This window comes from Lithobates pipiens, unplaced genomic scaffold (genome assembly GCF_037356315.1).
Source record: "Lithobates pipiens isolate NorthernLeopardFrog02 unplaced genomic scaffold, aLitPip1_a1.2 Scaffold_16, whole genome shotgun sequence".
In the NCBI taxonomy this organism is placed as follows: domain Eukaryota; kingdom Metazoa; phylum Chordata; class Amphibia; order Anura; family Ranidae; genus Lithobates; species Lithobates pipiens.
The window spans coordinates 363,835,905-363,854,251 of NW_027507748.1; the positions used below are offsets into that span (position 1 = coordinate 363,835,905).

Here is an 18,347-nt window from a genome sequence, read left to right on the forward strand (position 1 = left end):
ATATCCTCATTGTTTACTGTGCTGCTAAAGTCTGACCTTGGTTCACTCTTTAGGACCCGTTTTTTTGCATTTCCAGTGCAGCATTGTCAGCTTGCTGCAGGAAGTTAAGAAATCACTAGAGTCCTAGCAAGATCAACAAGCCCATAAAAGCCTCTTCTATCTATATAAAAATACATCAGCAGAAGTTCCATTTGGCACAGACTTTCCCTTTCTCCCTCTACTTCCTCCTTCCTGGTTTCTAGGCCCAGGCAGCAGTGGCAGGGAATGCTGTACATATTTATACATAAAGCTGTGATAATAGCAGCTAACAGTAGAGGGCAATAGATCCCAACACAGGCTACTATTTTCACTGCCCTATTATGGCCATCAACCTCTGGAGAATCCCCTAGAGCAGTGGAGGTCAACTTATGGCTGTGGCCCCTGACATCACCAAATAGTTGCACATAATGTTCATGCTATGTAATACTACAGAGGACTGTCTGTAGACGCCACAGGAGATGGTCACAATCTCTGTACATGTTACATGGGCGGTTTGCAGGCTGGAAACATAAAGCCAGGTGCAAATAGAGTCTGGGAACATGTTACAAGAGATTGCTGAAGATCACTGCCACAGCAGTCCCTTTACAAAAGTCTAGACATGTGCGATTCATTTTGTTCCAAATTAATTTTTAGACGAAATTCAACAAATTTGTTAATCCAGAAATATTAGCATTAACGAAAACCTGTTAAATTGTTCCTGTAATTCGAACATTTAAAAGAACAAAAATAATAACGAAAATCTAAAATAATAACTATTACATGTATTAGAATTTCCTTTCAAATTTGGCTGTTAGTGAATGTAAAAAATACGGATTTATCCAAAGTTACGAATTATCCAAAATAACGAATGCTGCATTTAAACGAATAGAACATTTTATACAATAATACGTTTATACAATAATACATTTATTAATATTATTTATTACGTTCCATTCGTTTAGATGCAGCATTCGTTATTTCGGATAATTCGGAACTTCCGATAAATTTATATTTGTTACGTTCACTAACAGCAAAATTTGAAAGGAAATTCCAATACCCATAATTTAATAGTTAGTTCGTTATTTGCGGTCCGTCGTCATCCGATCTCCCATAGGGGAGAGCGTCACTGACAGTTCCGTCCCTGCACAGTGTGCAGAGATGGACCCTGTCATCTTCCTGCTCAGCGGGGGATCTACGGAGCGATCCCCACTGAGCAAGCGGATATCCACGGGGCAGATCATCACGGATCCGTCCCGTGTGAAAGAGACCTTTAACTGAACCTAACATACTGTTAACCTGACAGACAGCTCTCATGCTTCTCTCTACCCATGTGGTCAACACACTTTCCTGGTGCCTTCATGTCAGCATACACATGGCGTTTTCACACAGGAAACATTTTGACCCACTAAGACTGGAAGTTTGGAATATTCAACAATTTCTCCAAAAAAGGTCTAGACTTGGGGCTGGGCCTTAACGCTTTGAAGGTCCACATCTCAGGCCTTTGGGCCCTTACAGACACCAGGTGGGCCTTGCATTCTTTGGTGTAAAATTTTCTCAGAGCAGTACTAAAGCCTCATACAAACGGTACGATTGTTGGCTAACCGAGCGTCTGATTTTTGTCAAAAGGACATGTGCCAGGATGCTGCCTTGCATACTAATACTATGAGAAATTTCAGCTCTTGAGCACCACCCTTTGGGCCCCTTCTGTCAATTTTATGTTTGGTGAGCATTGATTCCAAGCATGCATGTTTGTACTTTTTGACTTTTGTGTGACGGATTTGTGTACTAACCACACGAAAATCTGACCTTTGTCTGCCAAAAATTTACTAGCCTGTCATCCAACATTTGTTGGCCAAAAGTTGGACAATAATTGTCAAAAGGAGCCTACAAATGGTAAGATTTTAGGTCAACAGACAATCCCCTGCCAACAATTGGACCGTGTGTACGAGGCTTTAGTTTAACCACTTGCCGACCAGCGCACGACGATGTACGTCGACAGAATGGCACGGGCAGGCAAATGGGCGTACATGTACGTCCCTTTAAATTTGCTGCCCTGCCATCGGGAGCGCGCCGCCGGCGGCGCGCTCTCGCGCTGGTCGGGACCCCCGTCAGTCCGGTCGCAGGACCCGCGGACTCGAACGCCACGGGCATCCCCGCGATCGTCTCATGGAGCAGCCGAATGGAGAAGTGCCGTTGTAAACAACATTTCTCCATTCTGCCTAGCAACTAGTGACGCTGATCTCTGCTCCATGTGATTGGAGCAGAGATCAGTGTTCACTAAATGAAAGCCCAACCCCCCCACAGTTAGTAACACACCCGTAGGAACACTTAACCCCTACACTGCCACCCACTGGTTAACCCCTTCACTGCCAGTGTCATTTACACAGGAATCACTGCATTTATATAGCAGTGATACTGTATAAATGACAATGGTCCCAAAAATGTGTCAAAAATGTCCGATGGGTCCCCCACAATGTCGCAGTCACAATAAAAATCGCTGATCGCCACCATTACTAGTAAAAAAAAAAAATAATATAAAATTATTAATAAAAATGCTATAAAACTATCCCTATTTTGTAAACGCTATAACTTTTGCGCAAACCAATCAATAATCGCTTATTGCGATTTTTTTTACCAAAAATATGTAGAAGAATACGTATCGGCCTAAACTAAGGGAAAAAAATGTTTTTTTATATATTTTTGGGGGATATTTATTATAACAAAAAGTAAAAAATAATGTGTTTTTTTCAAAATTGTCGCTCTATTTTTGTTTATAGCACAAAAAATAAAAACCGCAGGGGTGATCAAATACCACCAAAAGAAAGCTCCATTTGTGGGAAAAAAAGGACGTCAATTTTGTTTGGGAGCCACGTCGCACGACCGCGCAATTGTCAGTTAAAGCGACGCAGTGCCGAATCGCAAAAAGTGGTCTGGTCTTTGACCAGCAAATTGGTCCGGTCTGAAAGTGGTTAAAAGAGTTGTAAACCCTCAGGGTTTTTCACCTTAATGCATTCTATTCTAAAAAAAAGAAAAAAAAGAATGCAGAACTTCTTTTTTAAGCCGGCCATACTGTACATGGATTGAAATTCAGCCGGTTTAGCAAGAAGTGCCAGAATTTCAATCTGTCTATGGGCAATCTGGTTGTACTGAAGTCGATCCATTGATTGAATCCAATACAACCAGCCTGTTGGTTGTTTTTTTTTGCCTGATCACTTCTATTTTGCCTGTGGGGAAGGCTCACAACTCTTTCCGCCAGCAGAAAACAATAGAACACGTGTTGACGGGGGGAATTGAGCAATTTTCTTTCTTTCCACCCATTTACATCCTGCCTAATGCCCGCCACACACGGGCCGGATGTCAAGAGACATTTGCTGGTTCAAAAAGTAAAAAAAAAAAAAAAAAAAAAGACCGACATTTGGCCCGTGTGTATGTTGGTCTGTCCAACAGAAGCCGGCCATTTGGCAAGCTTCGGTCAGAAGAGCATGCTGGAAAACCAGCAGCCAACTGACTCCTGATCAGCACTCTCAGCCAATGATGGAGAGCGCTGATCGGAGTGTTCTGGCGGGGGTGTCGTCCCCCTGTCAGAACACAACAGCTCAGTGGGAAAGATTGCTATACTTACTTCGCATTGTGAGTACAGCGGCTTTAATCGGAGCTGACAATTGTTTTTTTGTTCAACCCACTGGGTTGAATGGAAAAAACTAATAGCGTGTACCAGGCTTTAGATAATGCAGTCAACGGTCAAGAGTATATTTGCATCCTCATTAAATTCTGCATTTATTAACCACTTTCTCACCGCGATATAGCCAAAAGACGGCTACGGTGCAGTCATCCATCTATGAACGTCAACCACCGTTATTGTACATCAGTATTTTGGCGTAGAACACCGGGGTTACGACAGCAGATAGCTGCCATAACCCTGGTATTTTCTTCAACGGCGGACGGTCCACTTTCAAATAAAAGGGGTCTCAGCAGCGGATCCCCCCCCCCGCCACTCTCTGGTCGTCTCCGCCGCCTACCAGAGACAATCCGATACTTTCCTTTCAGTAGCATTAAGCAGAGTGAGGGAAAGATGGCTCCCACTCAACAGCTCAGTGGGAAAGATCGCTATACTTGCTTCGCATTGTGAGTACAGCGACTTTAACCGGAGCTGACAGTTGTTTTTTTGTTCAACGCACTGGGTTGAATGGAAAAAACGAATAGCGTGTACCAGGCTTTAGATAATGCAGTCAACGGTCAAGAGTATATTTGCATCCTCATTAAATTCTGCATTTATTAACCACTTTCTCACCGCGATATAGCCAAAAGACGGCTACGGTGCAGTCATCCATCTATGGGCGTCAGCCACCGTTATTGTACATCAGTATTTTGGTGTAGAACACCGGGGGTTACGGCAGCAGATAGCTGCCATAACCCTGGTATTTTCTTCAACGGCGGACGGTCCACTTTCAAATAAAAGGGGTCTCAGCAGCGGATCCCCCCCGCCACTCTCTGGTCGTCTCCGCCGCCTACCAGAGACAATCCGATCCTTTCCTTTCAGTGGCATTAAGCAGAGTGAGGGAAAGATGGCCCCCACTCGGCTCCATAACATTGGATGACGGAAGCGACGTCAAACGTCACCTCTGCCCAATGGTCTTAAAGGGGGGAAAAAAAAGAAAAAGGGAGGGACTTTAAATTATTTATTGCACTGAAGTGTAAATGTGAGATCTGAGGTCTTTTTGACCCCTGATCTCACATTAAAGAGGTCCTGTCATGCTTTTTTGTTTACATTCCTTTTAATAGGAATGAAAGTGATCCATTTTTTTTTTTAAAAGGACAGTGTCAACATAAAAAATAAAATAAATCATAAAAAAAAATAAAAAAAAGTAATGTGCCCCATCCCGCCATGCTCACGCACAAAAGCTAACACATACGTAAGTCACGCCCGCATTTAAAAAAAGGTGTTCAAACCACACGTGAGGTATCACCGCGATTGTTAGAGTGAGAGCAATCATTCTAGCCAAATACCCCCTCTGTAACTCAAAACTGGTAACCTGTAGACATTTTTAAATGTCACCTATGGAGATTTTTAAGGGACTAAGTTTTCCGTCATTCCACAATCGGGCGCAATTTTGAAGCATGACATGTTGGGTATCCATTAACTTGGCCTAACATTATCTTTCACAATATAAAAAAAATTGGGCTAACTTTACTGTTGTCTTATTTTTTTTTTATTAAAAAAGGTGTATTTTTTCCCAAAAAATTGCGCTTGTAAGACCACTGGGCAAATACGGTGTAACAAAGTATTGCAATGACTGCCATTTTATTCTCTAGGGTGTCTAATGGGGTTCTAAGTAACGTTCTAGAAAAAAAAAAAAAAAAAAATGATTTTAATTCGTAAAAAACGTTTGAAAAACAGGCCTGGTCCTTAACCACTTGCTTGCTGAACACTTCAACCCCCCTCCTGCCCAAACCAATTTATAGCTTTCAGCGCTGTCACACTTTGAATGACAATTGTGCGGTCATATAACACTGTATCCAAATGAAGTTTTTATCATTTTTTCACACAAATTAAGCTTTCTTTTGGTGGTATTTAATCACCACTTCCGTTTTTATTTTTTGCTAAACAAGCAAGAAAAGGCAGAAATTTTTGAAAAAAACAAACATGTTTCATAGTTTGTTATAAAATTTTGCAAACGGGTGAGTTTCCTCCTTCATTGATATTCGCTGATGAGGCTGCATGGATGGGCTCAGATAAGGCGACACTGATGGGTCCTGATAGATAATATTGATAGCCAGCACTGATTGGTGACATTTAGAGGTGGCACTGATAGGTGACGCTGTGGGCACTGATAGGTGGCACAGAAGCCTCTGCAGAGGCTCTCCAGACCGGGACTGATGTCCCTCTCACAGCCGCCGGTGATTGGCTTTTTTTTTTTTCACGTGAGGAGAAAAAGTATCTGATTACCGGCTCTGTTCACATCACATAATCAGCTGTCATTGGCTGACAGCTGATCACATGGTAAGGGGTCAGGATCAAACTCTTACTCCGATCTGCGATCATCCGAATCTCATAGACTCGCTGATCACAGAGCGCACCATGCAGGGGGCGCACAGGCCATTCGAGCAGTCTATGGACGCCCTCCCGGCAAATTAGGTCGGCACTGTAGCCGTCTTTCGGTTATAGCGCAGACGTGAGGTGGTTAAAGTGGTTGTACACCCTGTACAACGACTTTTACCTACAGGTAAGCCTATATTAAGGCTTACCTGTAGGTGCTGGAAATATCATCTAAACCTCCACGGTTTAGGAGATATTTCCAATAAAGCCGCTTGCTGATGTCTACGGCGCATGCGCACTTTACAAAGGGCGGATCGTGCCGTTTCTAAAGGGGGTCATGCCTTGACTGGCGGCTCCTGCATGCAAGTGATGTCACGCGACTCCGGCCAGTGAGAGCCGGAGTTTGCGCCCCCGTAGGAAGAGGGGTGAAGGTGGACGCTCGCTGCTAGTGGGGACAGCGGTGACATCGCAGGCTTCGTTTTCAGGTGACACATACTGGGCTACTATGCATTATGCTTTACCCTTATAGGGAAATAAAGAGGAAGTAAAACCCGCCAGGGCTTACTTCCTCTTTAAGTGGTTAAATACCATAGCAACATTTTATTTCCCCTTAGTAAATCAAGCTCATTGCCTAATCTAACGTTATCTTTTTTTTGGACTCGTCATTTCCATTGTACGGAGACTGCGCACAGTCCCAGCTCTATAGACCCCCAAGCCTCACCTACACATCTCACCCTGCAGCACGACACGTAACCTCACACTGCTGCCTACTGAAAGACACTGTTTTTTTTTTTTTTTTTATACTGTGGTGGTGCCTCTCACGCCCCCCAGTGGTCGCGGAGGCCCTCTGTTCCTTCTTTGCAGCACAGCAGCCCACTTGCATGCTGGGAATTGGAGTGCAAGAGGCAGCGAATGCGAGGGCTGAGAGTGACCAGGACACTACGCTTCCCAGGGTTCACTGCGGCTCTCTGGCGTTCTATTGGCTGGGGGAAAAATTGACGTCGACTTGCAGGAAAGTGTGGTTGCACCGTGCAAGGGCTGGTTAAAAGGTGAGGCGAATGGGGTTTATTTTTTGTTATTGTGCATTGTTTATCATGAAGACGATAGATGGAGGCCGGGGAGCGTAGTAGGCTGCAGCGTGAGGAAAGCTGGGGAAGAAGGCTGTATAGGAGTGATTGAGGAAGCCCTGGCTGCAAATACCTTGTCTGCCATGGTGCACATTGGAGACCTCTCTCTCTGTGGGGTTGGCCACACATAATACTTGTTCTAACGTGTTAGAGAAGCAGGGTGGACTGCAGACATATTCAATGGGCATCCATGCAAACAACTGTGCATCCAAACCTGACATAAGCAATCCCCTTCCTGCCATTGTAGCTGCAGAGCAAGGTCCATGCATAGTAATAGTACATTGGGCCTACTCTGTGAAAAGTCTGCTAAAGGTAACCTTGCTTGTTGCTAATAGCAACCAATCAGCTGCCAAATGTCAGCTTGAACAGGCCAGGTTTGGAAAGTTAATCAAGGAGGTTGAATGGTTGCTATGGGCAACAATAAATACATTAGACCCATTATGTGGCATCCTTTACTAAGATACTGATCATTAAGCATCCTAAATCCTAAAACCAGGGCAGAAAACCTGGGTAGCAGTGCCAGTCTTTGTTAATGCCACTTGGGACTTATTCACAGATTTGCGCGTGCATTGGAGCGGGTGTGGTAACGCACATGCGTAGGTGTGAATGGATTCTTATAGGTTCACTTTAAAGTGGTTGTAAACTCTTACAGACCACTTTGACTTACAGGTAAGCCTAGATTAAGGCTTACCTGTAGGTCCATGAAATATCTCCTAAACCTACACGGTTTAGGAGATATTTGCAAAAAGACAGGCACCGCTGTCTACGGCGCATGTGCTGTAGACAGCGGTGCACTGAGCATGCCACTGCTAACGGCGATATGCCGTTAGTGGCGGCTCTCGTGCGCATGCGTGGGAGTGACGTCATCGCTGCTTCGTCCACACACAGCGCTGGAATGTGGAAGCAGATGGACACTTCGTGGTACAGGGGACAGCGGTGACATCGCTGGCTCCTGTGTCCAGTAAGTGACACATAATGGGCTACCTTTGCAGGGAGACAAAGAGGAAGTAAACTCATCAGGGTTTACTTCCTCTTTAAGGGCCCATTCACACCAGACGCAGTGAGATGCATTTTTGACTGCACTCCCCCTACTGCATAGACGGTCCAAAATCCAGGTTATCCTATGGGCATAATTAACACTAGTGCAATGCAAAAAAAAAAAAAAAGTACAGCGTTTTTCTTCACTTTAGTTGCATGTAAATGCACAGTGTAGTGCACAAAAGAAGATGAGTGATCTCAGAAAATGCACCACAAATACATCACTGTGCATGCAAAGATGCACAGTTTCTGGTGTGACTGGGCCCTAAAGGAGACAGAATGCATTTTGTTTTTTTGCCTTCCCTTCTTTGACCTAAACATCAACATGACAAATCCATTACCCCCCACCCATCCAACAGCATGGGTGGAGGAAACTCCCCTGCTGACTATTGTATTCAAACACAGCCACAGCATCCTGCCTGAATACCCAAACAGTGGATGCTTCTCATAGGATGCAGTCAGTGGTAAGCTGATCATTTTCCACCTGGCTAAAGCCCCCGTACACACTGACCAAATGTCAGGCGACATTGGCCGGTTCAATAAAAAATGGCCGACATTCGACCCGTGCGCAAATATCAACCTTTCTCAGCTAGCATTTCTTCAGAGGTTGCTAAGGGTTCCTTGAGCAATTGGCAATTTTGGCTTTTCAGATAATAAACCACTGACCTTAAAGTGGTTGTAAAGGAAACATTTTTATTTAAAATAAAATAACAAACATGTCATACTTGCCTGCTCTATTGCAGTGGTTTTGCACAGAGCAGCCCAGATCCTCCTCTTCTTATGCCCCACGCTGGCGCTCTGGGCCCCTCCCCTTTGTCAAGTGCTTCCATAGCAAGCCACTTGCCGTGGGAGCAATCGTGCATGCTGGCTCTCTGCATCCATAAGACACAGAGAGCGCAGCTCAGCCCTGCTCTCGCCTCACTGGCTGTAATTGACAGCAGCGGAAGCCAATGGCTCCTGCTGCTGCATCTCAGCCGTGCAGGAGGGAGAGACCCAGGAGAACCTCAGGTCTCGTGCACATCGCTGGATTGAGATTGGGCTTAGGTAAATATTTGGGGGGGGGGGGGGTGAGCTGCTCGCTGAATGTTTTTTACCTTCATGCATGAAGGTAAAAAAAAGCTTCAGCCTTTACAACCACTCTAATATTTTTAGCTATATGTAAGAAGCATTCTTACTAATGTAATGCTAATGTACCGTGAATTGGAGAAATAGTTATTTTTAGCAGAAGTTCTGAAAGCTATTTCAAGGGTTTCGCATTGTTAAAAAGGTTGAGAGAGGCTGTACAAGTAATAAAGCAGTTGTAAAGGCAGAAGGTTTTTTTTTATCTTTATGCATGAAGATAAAAAACCTTCTGTGTGTAGCAGCCTCCCCAGCACACCCTGATTACTTACCCGAGCCCCCTTCTCTCTGCAGCGCTGTTCACGAGTGTCTTAGCGGTCCCAGACACTCCTCCTGATTTTTCTGAGATACAGCAGCGGTGCCATTGGCTCCTGTGTCTGTCAATCAAAATCAGTCAGCCAAACAGGGGAGGGGGCGGGGTCTGAATGAATACACAGAGCTCTGACTTGGCTAGGGTGCCCCCTGTAGCAAGCTACTGGCTGAGGGGGCACTCACCAGAGGGAGGGGGCCAGGAGAGCAGAAGGACCTGAGAAGAGGAGGATCGGGGCTACTCTGTGCAAAACCAACTGCACAGAGGAGGTAATCGTAATAAGTTTATTTATTTTTTATTTTTTTAAACTAGCCTTTACAATGACTTTAAACCTCCTTTCACATGGGATGGACTCCGTAAAGTGCATCCGCCTGCTCAGCGGGGGACCTTGACGCTGATCCCGCTGGGCAGGCTGATGACAGGTCTGTATCCACTCTGCTGTGCAGAGCAAACATGGACACAGCCCCGCTGTTCTTTGTGGGGCAATCAAGTCCGTTTCTATCCAACTGTCATCCGATCCGCCAGACGGATGGGGAATGGATATCCCCAACACCATTGTACAAAACAGATAAGTATAACATGTTTGTTATTTTAGGAAGAAAAAAAACTTTTAAGCTTTACAATCACTTTAAGGGTATATGCGCGCGCACTTGGCAGCAGAAAAGACGATCCTATGGAGCATATTGTTTAGGCGCATTTACGCCTGTTTGTCTCCAAGGCACTAGAAAAATGTACAGTTATAAAATCTTAAGGTGCCAAAATGCCATGTTAGGGACATGTTCTTTTCTGCCCAAAGCTCCTCTCAAAAATATACGCTTGTGATGTTTTTTTTTTATTCAGCCTGTAAATGCCCAAATGTTCATGGGCACATATGCTAACATAGAGCTGCTTCTACAGACTGAAAGAAAAAAATGGCAAAAGCTTGTGTAAGCATTATTTTCATGTTCCTGATATGTGTCTGCTGTATCATGTACTTGTGTGAAAAGTATCCTGATCTTTGTGTTAAATCCCTGGCGTTCCTGCCAGTCCCTCTGCTTTCCCGTTAAAAATTGACCACACTAAGCAGGAGAGCACACCATGGTCACTTCTCTAGCTGTGCTGGACCTGAGTCTGCTCTCCTCCAATGATGAGACTCAGTGTTCTGCTGTTGTCCCCCACCCTCGTTTATAATGTTTTTTTTTAAATATCTATACACAAATGTTTTGCTTTTCATTTGTAGTTTAAACATAATTGTTTTTTTGTTTTGTTTTTTTACAATGTGAGGATTTACATACATTTAAGTGTTAGCAGTGATGGTGAACCTTGACACCCCAAATGTTTTGGAACTACATTTCCTTGATGCTCAGCTACACTGCAGAGTGCTTGAGCATCATGGAAAATGTAGTTCCAAAACATCTGGGTCAACCATACTATTTAAATATTTTGCCATATTTAACTTTAGTGTATGTGTTTCTGTGTAAGGAAGCATCTTTTTCATATTCTTGTAACATTTTCCAGGTCTTGCCAGGAGCATATTGATCTTGTACACGCTCTTTGAAGAAGTGACTTGACCTTGTATGCATTACCATTGTTTTTGGCCTAGGCCTTTTGAAGCTTTCTTAATTGTCAGAGCAGTATTTTGCTGTTCTTTCTAAAGGTAAGGAACCTAAATCTCAGTGTGTTTTATTCTATTTTGTTTTTTTCATTCATTTAATTATTATTTAATTTAGGCATAATGTAAATATTTAAGATCAATCAAATATGTGTTACTGTTGGAGAGATTTTCCATCACTTTCTGCCCTAGCATGATCTTAATCATAGGGACACAGCTTAAGAAAAAAAAACTGACAGAGGCTGTAATTTTTTTCACCCTACATAAAAAATATAAAACACTTAAGCTAGATCTAGGATTTATTATTTTAGGGACGCTGACTGGGAAATAGTGCTCCAGTGGGGCTAGGATGGAATGATGTCCTGACTGACAGCTGCTCTCTGCAGCAAAATGTCTCCTTGCACTGTGACTGGCTGTACCTTACCAAGAGGGAAGATGCATCCATTTGTAAACCCCTGACCCTACACTACTGCATCTGACATCACCCCTACCTTCTATCACACCACCTGCCCCTGTGATTGCTGCACTTGACGAACCCCACCACTGACACTCCAACACCATTTTGGCAATGCTCCCTGCTCTCACCACTACCATGTCAGTAATTACTGCATCCAACATCCTCTACCACTTTGCCCACAGCTCTCACTGCTGCGCTCACCACCACCCCCTGACTCTCACTATCACGCAGGGCCCCTCTCTCAACACCATATCTGCCAACACTACCAACCCCTTCTCCACCATGCCTGGCATCCCTGTTCAACAAAATTCACCCTTTACCTGGTGCCTGTGCGTATACTCTGCACCCCTGCCTTGCTCTTACCGCTACAGATGCCGAACCACTTTCTACAATGGGAAAGGATAGATCTCTGCCAAGTTTTTATTATGGTCTCTGTCCATTTGGACGTTTAACCCCCTCTTTGTACTGGTGACCATTTTCACAGAAAAATAAAGTGAGGGGAGCCAAAAATGTATAAAAAAGAAAAAAAAATAGAGCTGTCCCTAGAGATAAGTGAAATCTTTGAATGGGGACATTGTTTTTTTTTGGTCAACTGTCTATACTGGGAAATCCCCTCGCTTTGTGAGATTCCCTCACTTTTTTTTTTGCATCTCTGGGACAGGAAGAGAAGGGAAACTTCATCAATAGTGCACAGACAGCAAAAAAATAAAAATACATGTGCAGTGGTTTTAGTCCTCACCCACGCTAACCAATATTGGCTCTATAACTACTTTAAATCTTGTCACTTGATTAGATAATTAGAATACATCAGAGTCTGTGCTACCCATACCCTGCTAAGAAAGCCTGAAATAAAAACACTAGTGGAGCTATTGGACACCGAGCAAGTGCAAAACATAAATGATTACCCAATCAGTACTGTCTCCTGCTGGTAAAGGGATGTGGAGACATTTGAAGAAGAACAATGGGAAGATACTCTATTAGCAGTTCAATAGTGCTCCTTGAATGGGGCTCAATGCTTGCTACAACTGTATCTACTTTAGAGGGTACCCTACAGTCCTACAAGACTGTTCCATATGGGAATGAGTGAAAACCCCACCTGTACAAGATGCAGTAGGGATCATGGTAATCTAATGCACCTTCTGTGGGGGTGTCTAAAACTACATCTCTACTGGAAGGGAGTCATAGATACTATTAACATAGTTTTTCAGGTCCAGTTGCGTAAGGAACTAAAACAATGTTTATGGGAATTCTGTGCAGTCTCTTTGCTGAAGATATCCCTAAACAGGCCAAAGCTAGGGCACTCATCTAGGCCCTTAAGTAAATTTGACAGCACTGGACATCATCTGATCCTCCTACATTGAAAGAATGGATATCCCAAATGGGAGAGACCCTTTGATTTGAAATATATATCAGCACAGGTGCTGTTTTGGTAAATTTCTCAACTTTTGGGCTCCACAGTTGAATATGCTGGGCTTGGCCCCATTTAACCTTATTCTGGATCTCCTGCTGCTGGGTTAGGGGTGAATTAATGTTTTATCGTGTCTTTGTTCTGGGGGGGGGGGGGGGTACTTATCTGTTATTTCCTTTGCTTATTGTACCTTTTGATTTCCTTGAACTTATTACATTCTTTATGTGATGTCAGTTTATGATGTATTTATGTGGTATACATACTCTGGACCTGAATAAAAATGAGGCACATTATTAAAGCATTTAGTGCAAGAGTCTGCTTGATTGCACACACATTTATTGACTGGTTTAGGTAGATTCACATATTGCATAGTTCAGCTTAAGGCTGATTTTGCAAGGATTCTGGATCCAGATCGAGAGCTTTCAACACTAATGCTTACGCAGTGTTGTACCGCACTCTCAGTTCTTTCTTGGGGCATTCGCTGAGGGCAGACGTGAAAAGTGCCTATTAAGGGCTCAATTGTTGGCTGAAACATTCAGGTCAGTACAGATGTACTAAGCCTTGTAGTGTAGTGAGCACTTTTTAGATCAAGCAGGTGGAGGGGTCACAAACAAGGGCATGTAGCAAAGGAGAAGTGGAGGTGAGGTGCTGAACTCAAATCTTTACTCTTCAAAAGAAGTCAGTGAGCCTAATGCCTTCAATTTTGGCTGCTTGTCAAAAAAAATTAGAGCCCTCCCAAGACAAAAGGGGGTCACTTGAATTGAAAAACAAAAAAAAGTCCTTTTATTTTATTTCCAAGGTAAATGGGAAGATAAAAAGCAACCAGCCCCCCCCCCCCCATCCCTCTTTATCAAACTTGATAGGACTTAAAATGGTAGAATGACCGGGAGTAAAATAGCAGCAATCCCTCGCTATTTTGCTCCTAGGCACTTTGTCAATTTGCATTTTGTGATCTCATTGATCAGATCGTTGAGTTTTTTTTTTAAAAAGTATGAAGTTAAAACATGAAAAATTTTATTAGCATGTTAATGGGGGAAGAAATGCAAGTATAAGAAGACTAACCTTCAGCTTTAATCAAGGTCTTTTCATTATAAGGAAGCATTTTTATATATTTGTAACATTTTCCTAGGGCTTGCCAGGAGCAACTTTGATCTTTTACACACTTTGAAGACGTGGCTTGACCTTATATGAATTGCCATCATCTTTTGCCAAGACATTCTAAAGCTTCCTTAACTGGCAGAGCAGTATTCTGCAGGTCTTTCTACAGGTATGGAATCTAAATTTTGGCATACATTTGTCTAGCACTTATACAATCTAGGCTAGTGTGGATATCTATAGATCAGCCATTTTTTTGTTCTGTGCCAACCTTTGTTTGACTTTGGAAATCACTCTAAGGTTGACCATGGAACAGGTTGCAGGAAAGAAATCCTCGTCTGGAGATAATAGGGATTATTGCTAGTGGCTATAGCAGCCACTAGTGATAATTGCAGGTAAAACCCAGCATGCTGGTTGTACCCAAGTTGATCGAACAACTTGGTACATTCAGCCTGCCCATAAGCGTTTCGAATCTTGGTCAGTTCAGTAGGGTTTAAACCATGTATGGCTTGCCTAAGTTGTTGTAAGATGTCATGCAAACCTTTTTAGGGTGTAGACCATTATAATGAAGGTGAATATTGTTTGGTAGTAGTAATCCAAGTATTTGCCATAAACGAATGTGGGTGATTTTACTACACTATTGGAGGCTTTTTTTCCCCCTATGTTATGTGGTGACATGTGAGGGATGCAGGAGTAAAAGCAATTTGTGCCAGTCATAATTGTTGGTGGAAAATGCTCCAGCGAGTTTCTTCCTTAGGGGAGAAAGACTTTACTTGCACAAGTGGTGAAGTGTGAAAATTACCCGATGAAAGCGACACTATTTTTGCAAAGTTTATGGACTATGTTATGTTTATGCACTTTACTAATCACTAAATTTACTACATACGTAGGTGAGGTTGAAAAAAGACACAAGTCCAACCTATGTGTGTGACTGTGTCATTATTACATTGTATATCCCTGTATGCTTTGGTCGTTCAGGTGCATATCTAATAGTTTTTTTAACCTATTGATGCCTCCCGCTGGGACCACCACCTGTGGAAGGGAATTCCACATCCTTGCCGCTCTTACAGTAAAGAACCCTCGATGTAGTTTAAGGTTAAACCTTTTTTTCTTCTAATTTTAATGAATGGCCACGTGTCTTGTTAAACTCCCTTCCGCAAAAAAGTTTTATCCATATTGTGGGATCGCTTGTAAATTTAAATCTTATCGTCTCTTCTCCAGAGAGAATAAGTTCATTACTTGTAACATTTCCTCATAAAGGGTCTGGAGGATATTAGTTATTAGCTTTGTTTCCCTTCTTTGTACTCGCTCCATTTCCAGTACATCCTTCCTAAGGACTGGTGCCCAGAACTGGACAGCATACTCCAGGTGCAGCCGGACCTATGATGGAGTATTAAGTCACAGCGCTACTTTGGATTTGGAGTAGTATAGAGGGTGCACCCCTTTTTTCAAAACGGACTGAGATTTTTTTTTTTTTTTTTTTTTATGTAAGTTAGCAGCAGTGATGATTCATAATATATTCACATATTTTTAGGTTAATATTGTTTTATTTGTTGTGTTTATATTGAGTTGTCATGGTTTTTACACTCCAAAGTGTGGGGTCTTGAATAGTGAGTTCCTTTCAATGGTATGTATTGAAGAAAATGTTTTTTAAAAATACCAAAATTTAATTAGCAAGTGGTTCTTTTACAGTTATCCAAAATTCCCCATCACAGAGTCATGGAGATGCCGTCGTATTACACCAAACTTCTTGGAGAGCTGAATGAGCAGCGTAAGAGAGATTTCTTCTGTGACTGCAGCATCATTGTGGAAGGTCGAATATTTAAAGCGCACAGAAATGTTCTATTTGCCAACAGTGGTTACTTTCGGGCCATGTTAGTCCACTACATTCAAGACAGTGGAAGGCATAGCACTGCCTCTCTGGACATTGTCACTTCCGAGGCCTTCTCTACCATCCTGGATTTTATATACTCAGGGAAGTTAAACCTGAGTGGAGAGAATGTAATTGAGGTTATGAGTGCAGCAAGCTACCTCCAAATGACTGATGTTGTTAACTTTTGTAAGGCTTACATACGGTCTTCTCTTGATATCTGCAGGAAAATAGAAAGAGAGAGTTCCTTTGGACAGGCTGATAGTGGGAGTGATGGTATAAGTGGTGGCAGAGCAGCACTCGAAAATATAACTGTAAAAACAGGTGAGGGGGACTGTCAGAAGGAAGCACCCTGTGGAGACTGTAGTAGCTGCAATTCTGTGGAATTGATGGTGAAAGATCCCCCAAGTGCAGGCTCTCCAGAAGAAAAAAGTCCTAGTAAAACAGTGGAACCCAAAGAGGAGTTTGATTCTGATGTTGTGGAAGTAACAGAAGGTATTCAACCATATCAGATACAACCTGGCATGGAGCAGGGTGAAGAAAGTCCACAAGGTAGTTCCAATATGGACCTAGCATGTAATAATTATCATATGAAACAATTTTTAGAGGCTCTCCTCCGCAACAGCTCTGCACAGAGAAAAGAGGATCAAGGGCATCATTTCCCACGTGATTATGAGTCCCGGCAAGAGGAAGGAAGTGTTTCAATGAGTAATATGATGGACATTCAGGGGGACTGGTATGGTGAAGATACAGGTAATGTAACAAATTATCATTTTTTTTTAAAGTACTTCATAATGTTTTGTTTGACGAACAGGACAAAGTTTGTAACAGAGTGGGATTCAAAGCATTCTTTATCTGCAACGACTGCTGCTTTTAATCATTATTTTCCTACCATTTGTACTGTTGCTTTGCAGCCAACCTTCTTGATTTCCTGAACTAAATCATTGTTTTAGCCTGGATAACAGTTCCTTTAGATCAGCAGTGGCCAGCTTGAAAATTTTAGAGGGCCTCATGTGCAGCCCTTAACACTTCCAGAGAGACGCTCAATAGCAGCACATTTTCCTGCATTGAGGTACATTGCATCAATTGGGACAGCCTGTTCAATACGAATGTGCTGTAATGCACCTCAGTGCTCAAAAAATATCCATCATGCTAAATTTTTTGCAGTGTGTCATAATGCACACCTAAAGAGGAGCTTCAGTCAGTACTACAAAAATTAAACGTCAGCAGCTACAAAAGCTGTAACTACTAACTTTTAATAAACAGACACTCAACTGTCCAGGAATCCAGCCCTGTCCTCCCCTGGGCTGGTTTTTCGTGTTATTTGGGGTCCCCAACGCTAACATGTTAACTATTGGGAGCTGGGGGCTTTGCATTTGGCTTCCCACTGCACCCTGTGAATGATTCTGCAGCCTCATGAGACCTGTGATTAAAGATGAGCTCCAGGCGTGTTCGCACACCCCACGTACAGAGCCCGCCAGGAAGTCGGCACTGCGCTGCTCTTACACAGGCAGTGAGACATTGTCCCGATCTCTGCAGCCACGCATCGGGACAATGTCTTGCTGGCTGTAATTAGCACAGTGTCCACTTCCTGTAGCGGGCTCTGCACATGAGCTGTGCGAACACACCGTAACTCATCCTTACCTGTGATGTGTCTCAGAAGGTTGCAGGTGGGGGGAGGAGAGGTACTGAACGATCACTTAAATCACCTAGGCTATCTGAGTGCAAGTGGGAGCAGGTACCGCTCCCCCCAACCCCCCCCCCCAAAAAAATTACAAATATCCCCCCTCCCCCTTTGGATGAAGTTCCACTTTAAGAAGTAGACGTACAATAACATTGGTGTCAGTGGACAAAAAAATAGCCCCCAACATTGGTGTCAGTGCAATAATACCCCCAAGGTTGGTGTCAGTGGACACAATATTTGCCGCCAACATCCGTGACAATGTATGCAAAAATTACCCCCAACATTGGTGTCAATGTACACAAGAATTACAGTACCCCTAACATTGGTGTCAGTGTATGTAATAAAAAAAATAAACCCTACGTTGGTGTCAGTGAGTGCAATAATAATCACTAACATTGGTGTCAGCGGACACAATACACAATAATCTCCAGCACTGGTGACAGTATTCGCCCCCCTGCATTGGTGGTCAGTGGCATTGAAACTTAACCCTTTCTCCCACTTACCTGATTACATGCTCCTGGCCACCCTTTCTCTCCCGGAAGCTGGGACTCCGTCTCACAGTACAGTCTTTTTTTTTTTTTCATTGCAGTCGT

The 18,347-nt window shown here is 43.2% G+C and overlaps 1 protein-coding gene across 1 annotated transcript in view; it reads left to right on the forward strand.

The window, feature by feature from the left end:
* The first annotated feature begins 7,035 nt into the window (after window positions 1–7,035).
* Window positions 7,036–18,347, forward strand: part of ZBTB8B (zinc finger and BTB domain containing 8B) — a 28,232-nt gene continuing 16,920 nt past the window's right edge. Inside the window, exons 1-4 of the mRNA XM_077482008.1 lie at window positions 7,036–7,104; window positions 11,147–11,285; window positions 14,235–14,372; window positions 15,893–16,823. Of these exons, the coding sequence (XP_077338134.1) occupies window positions 15,920–16,823 (904 nt within the window). The 5' untranslated portion in view covers window positions 7,036–7,104; window positions 11,147–11,285; window positions 14,235–14,372; window positions 15,893–15,919. The remainder of the gene's footprint in view (window positions 7,105–11,146; window positions 11,286–14,234; window positions 14,373–15,892; window positions 16,824–18,347) is intronic.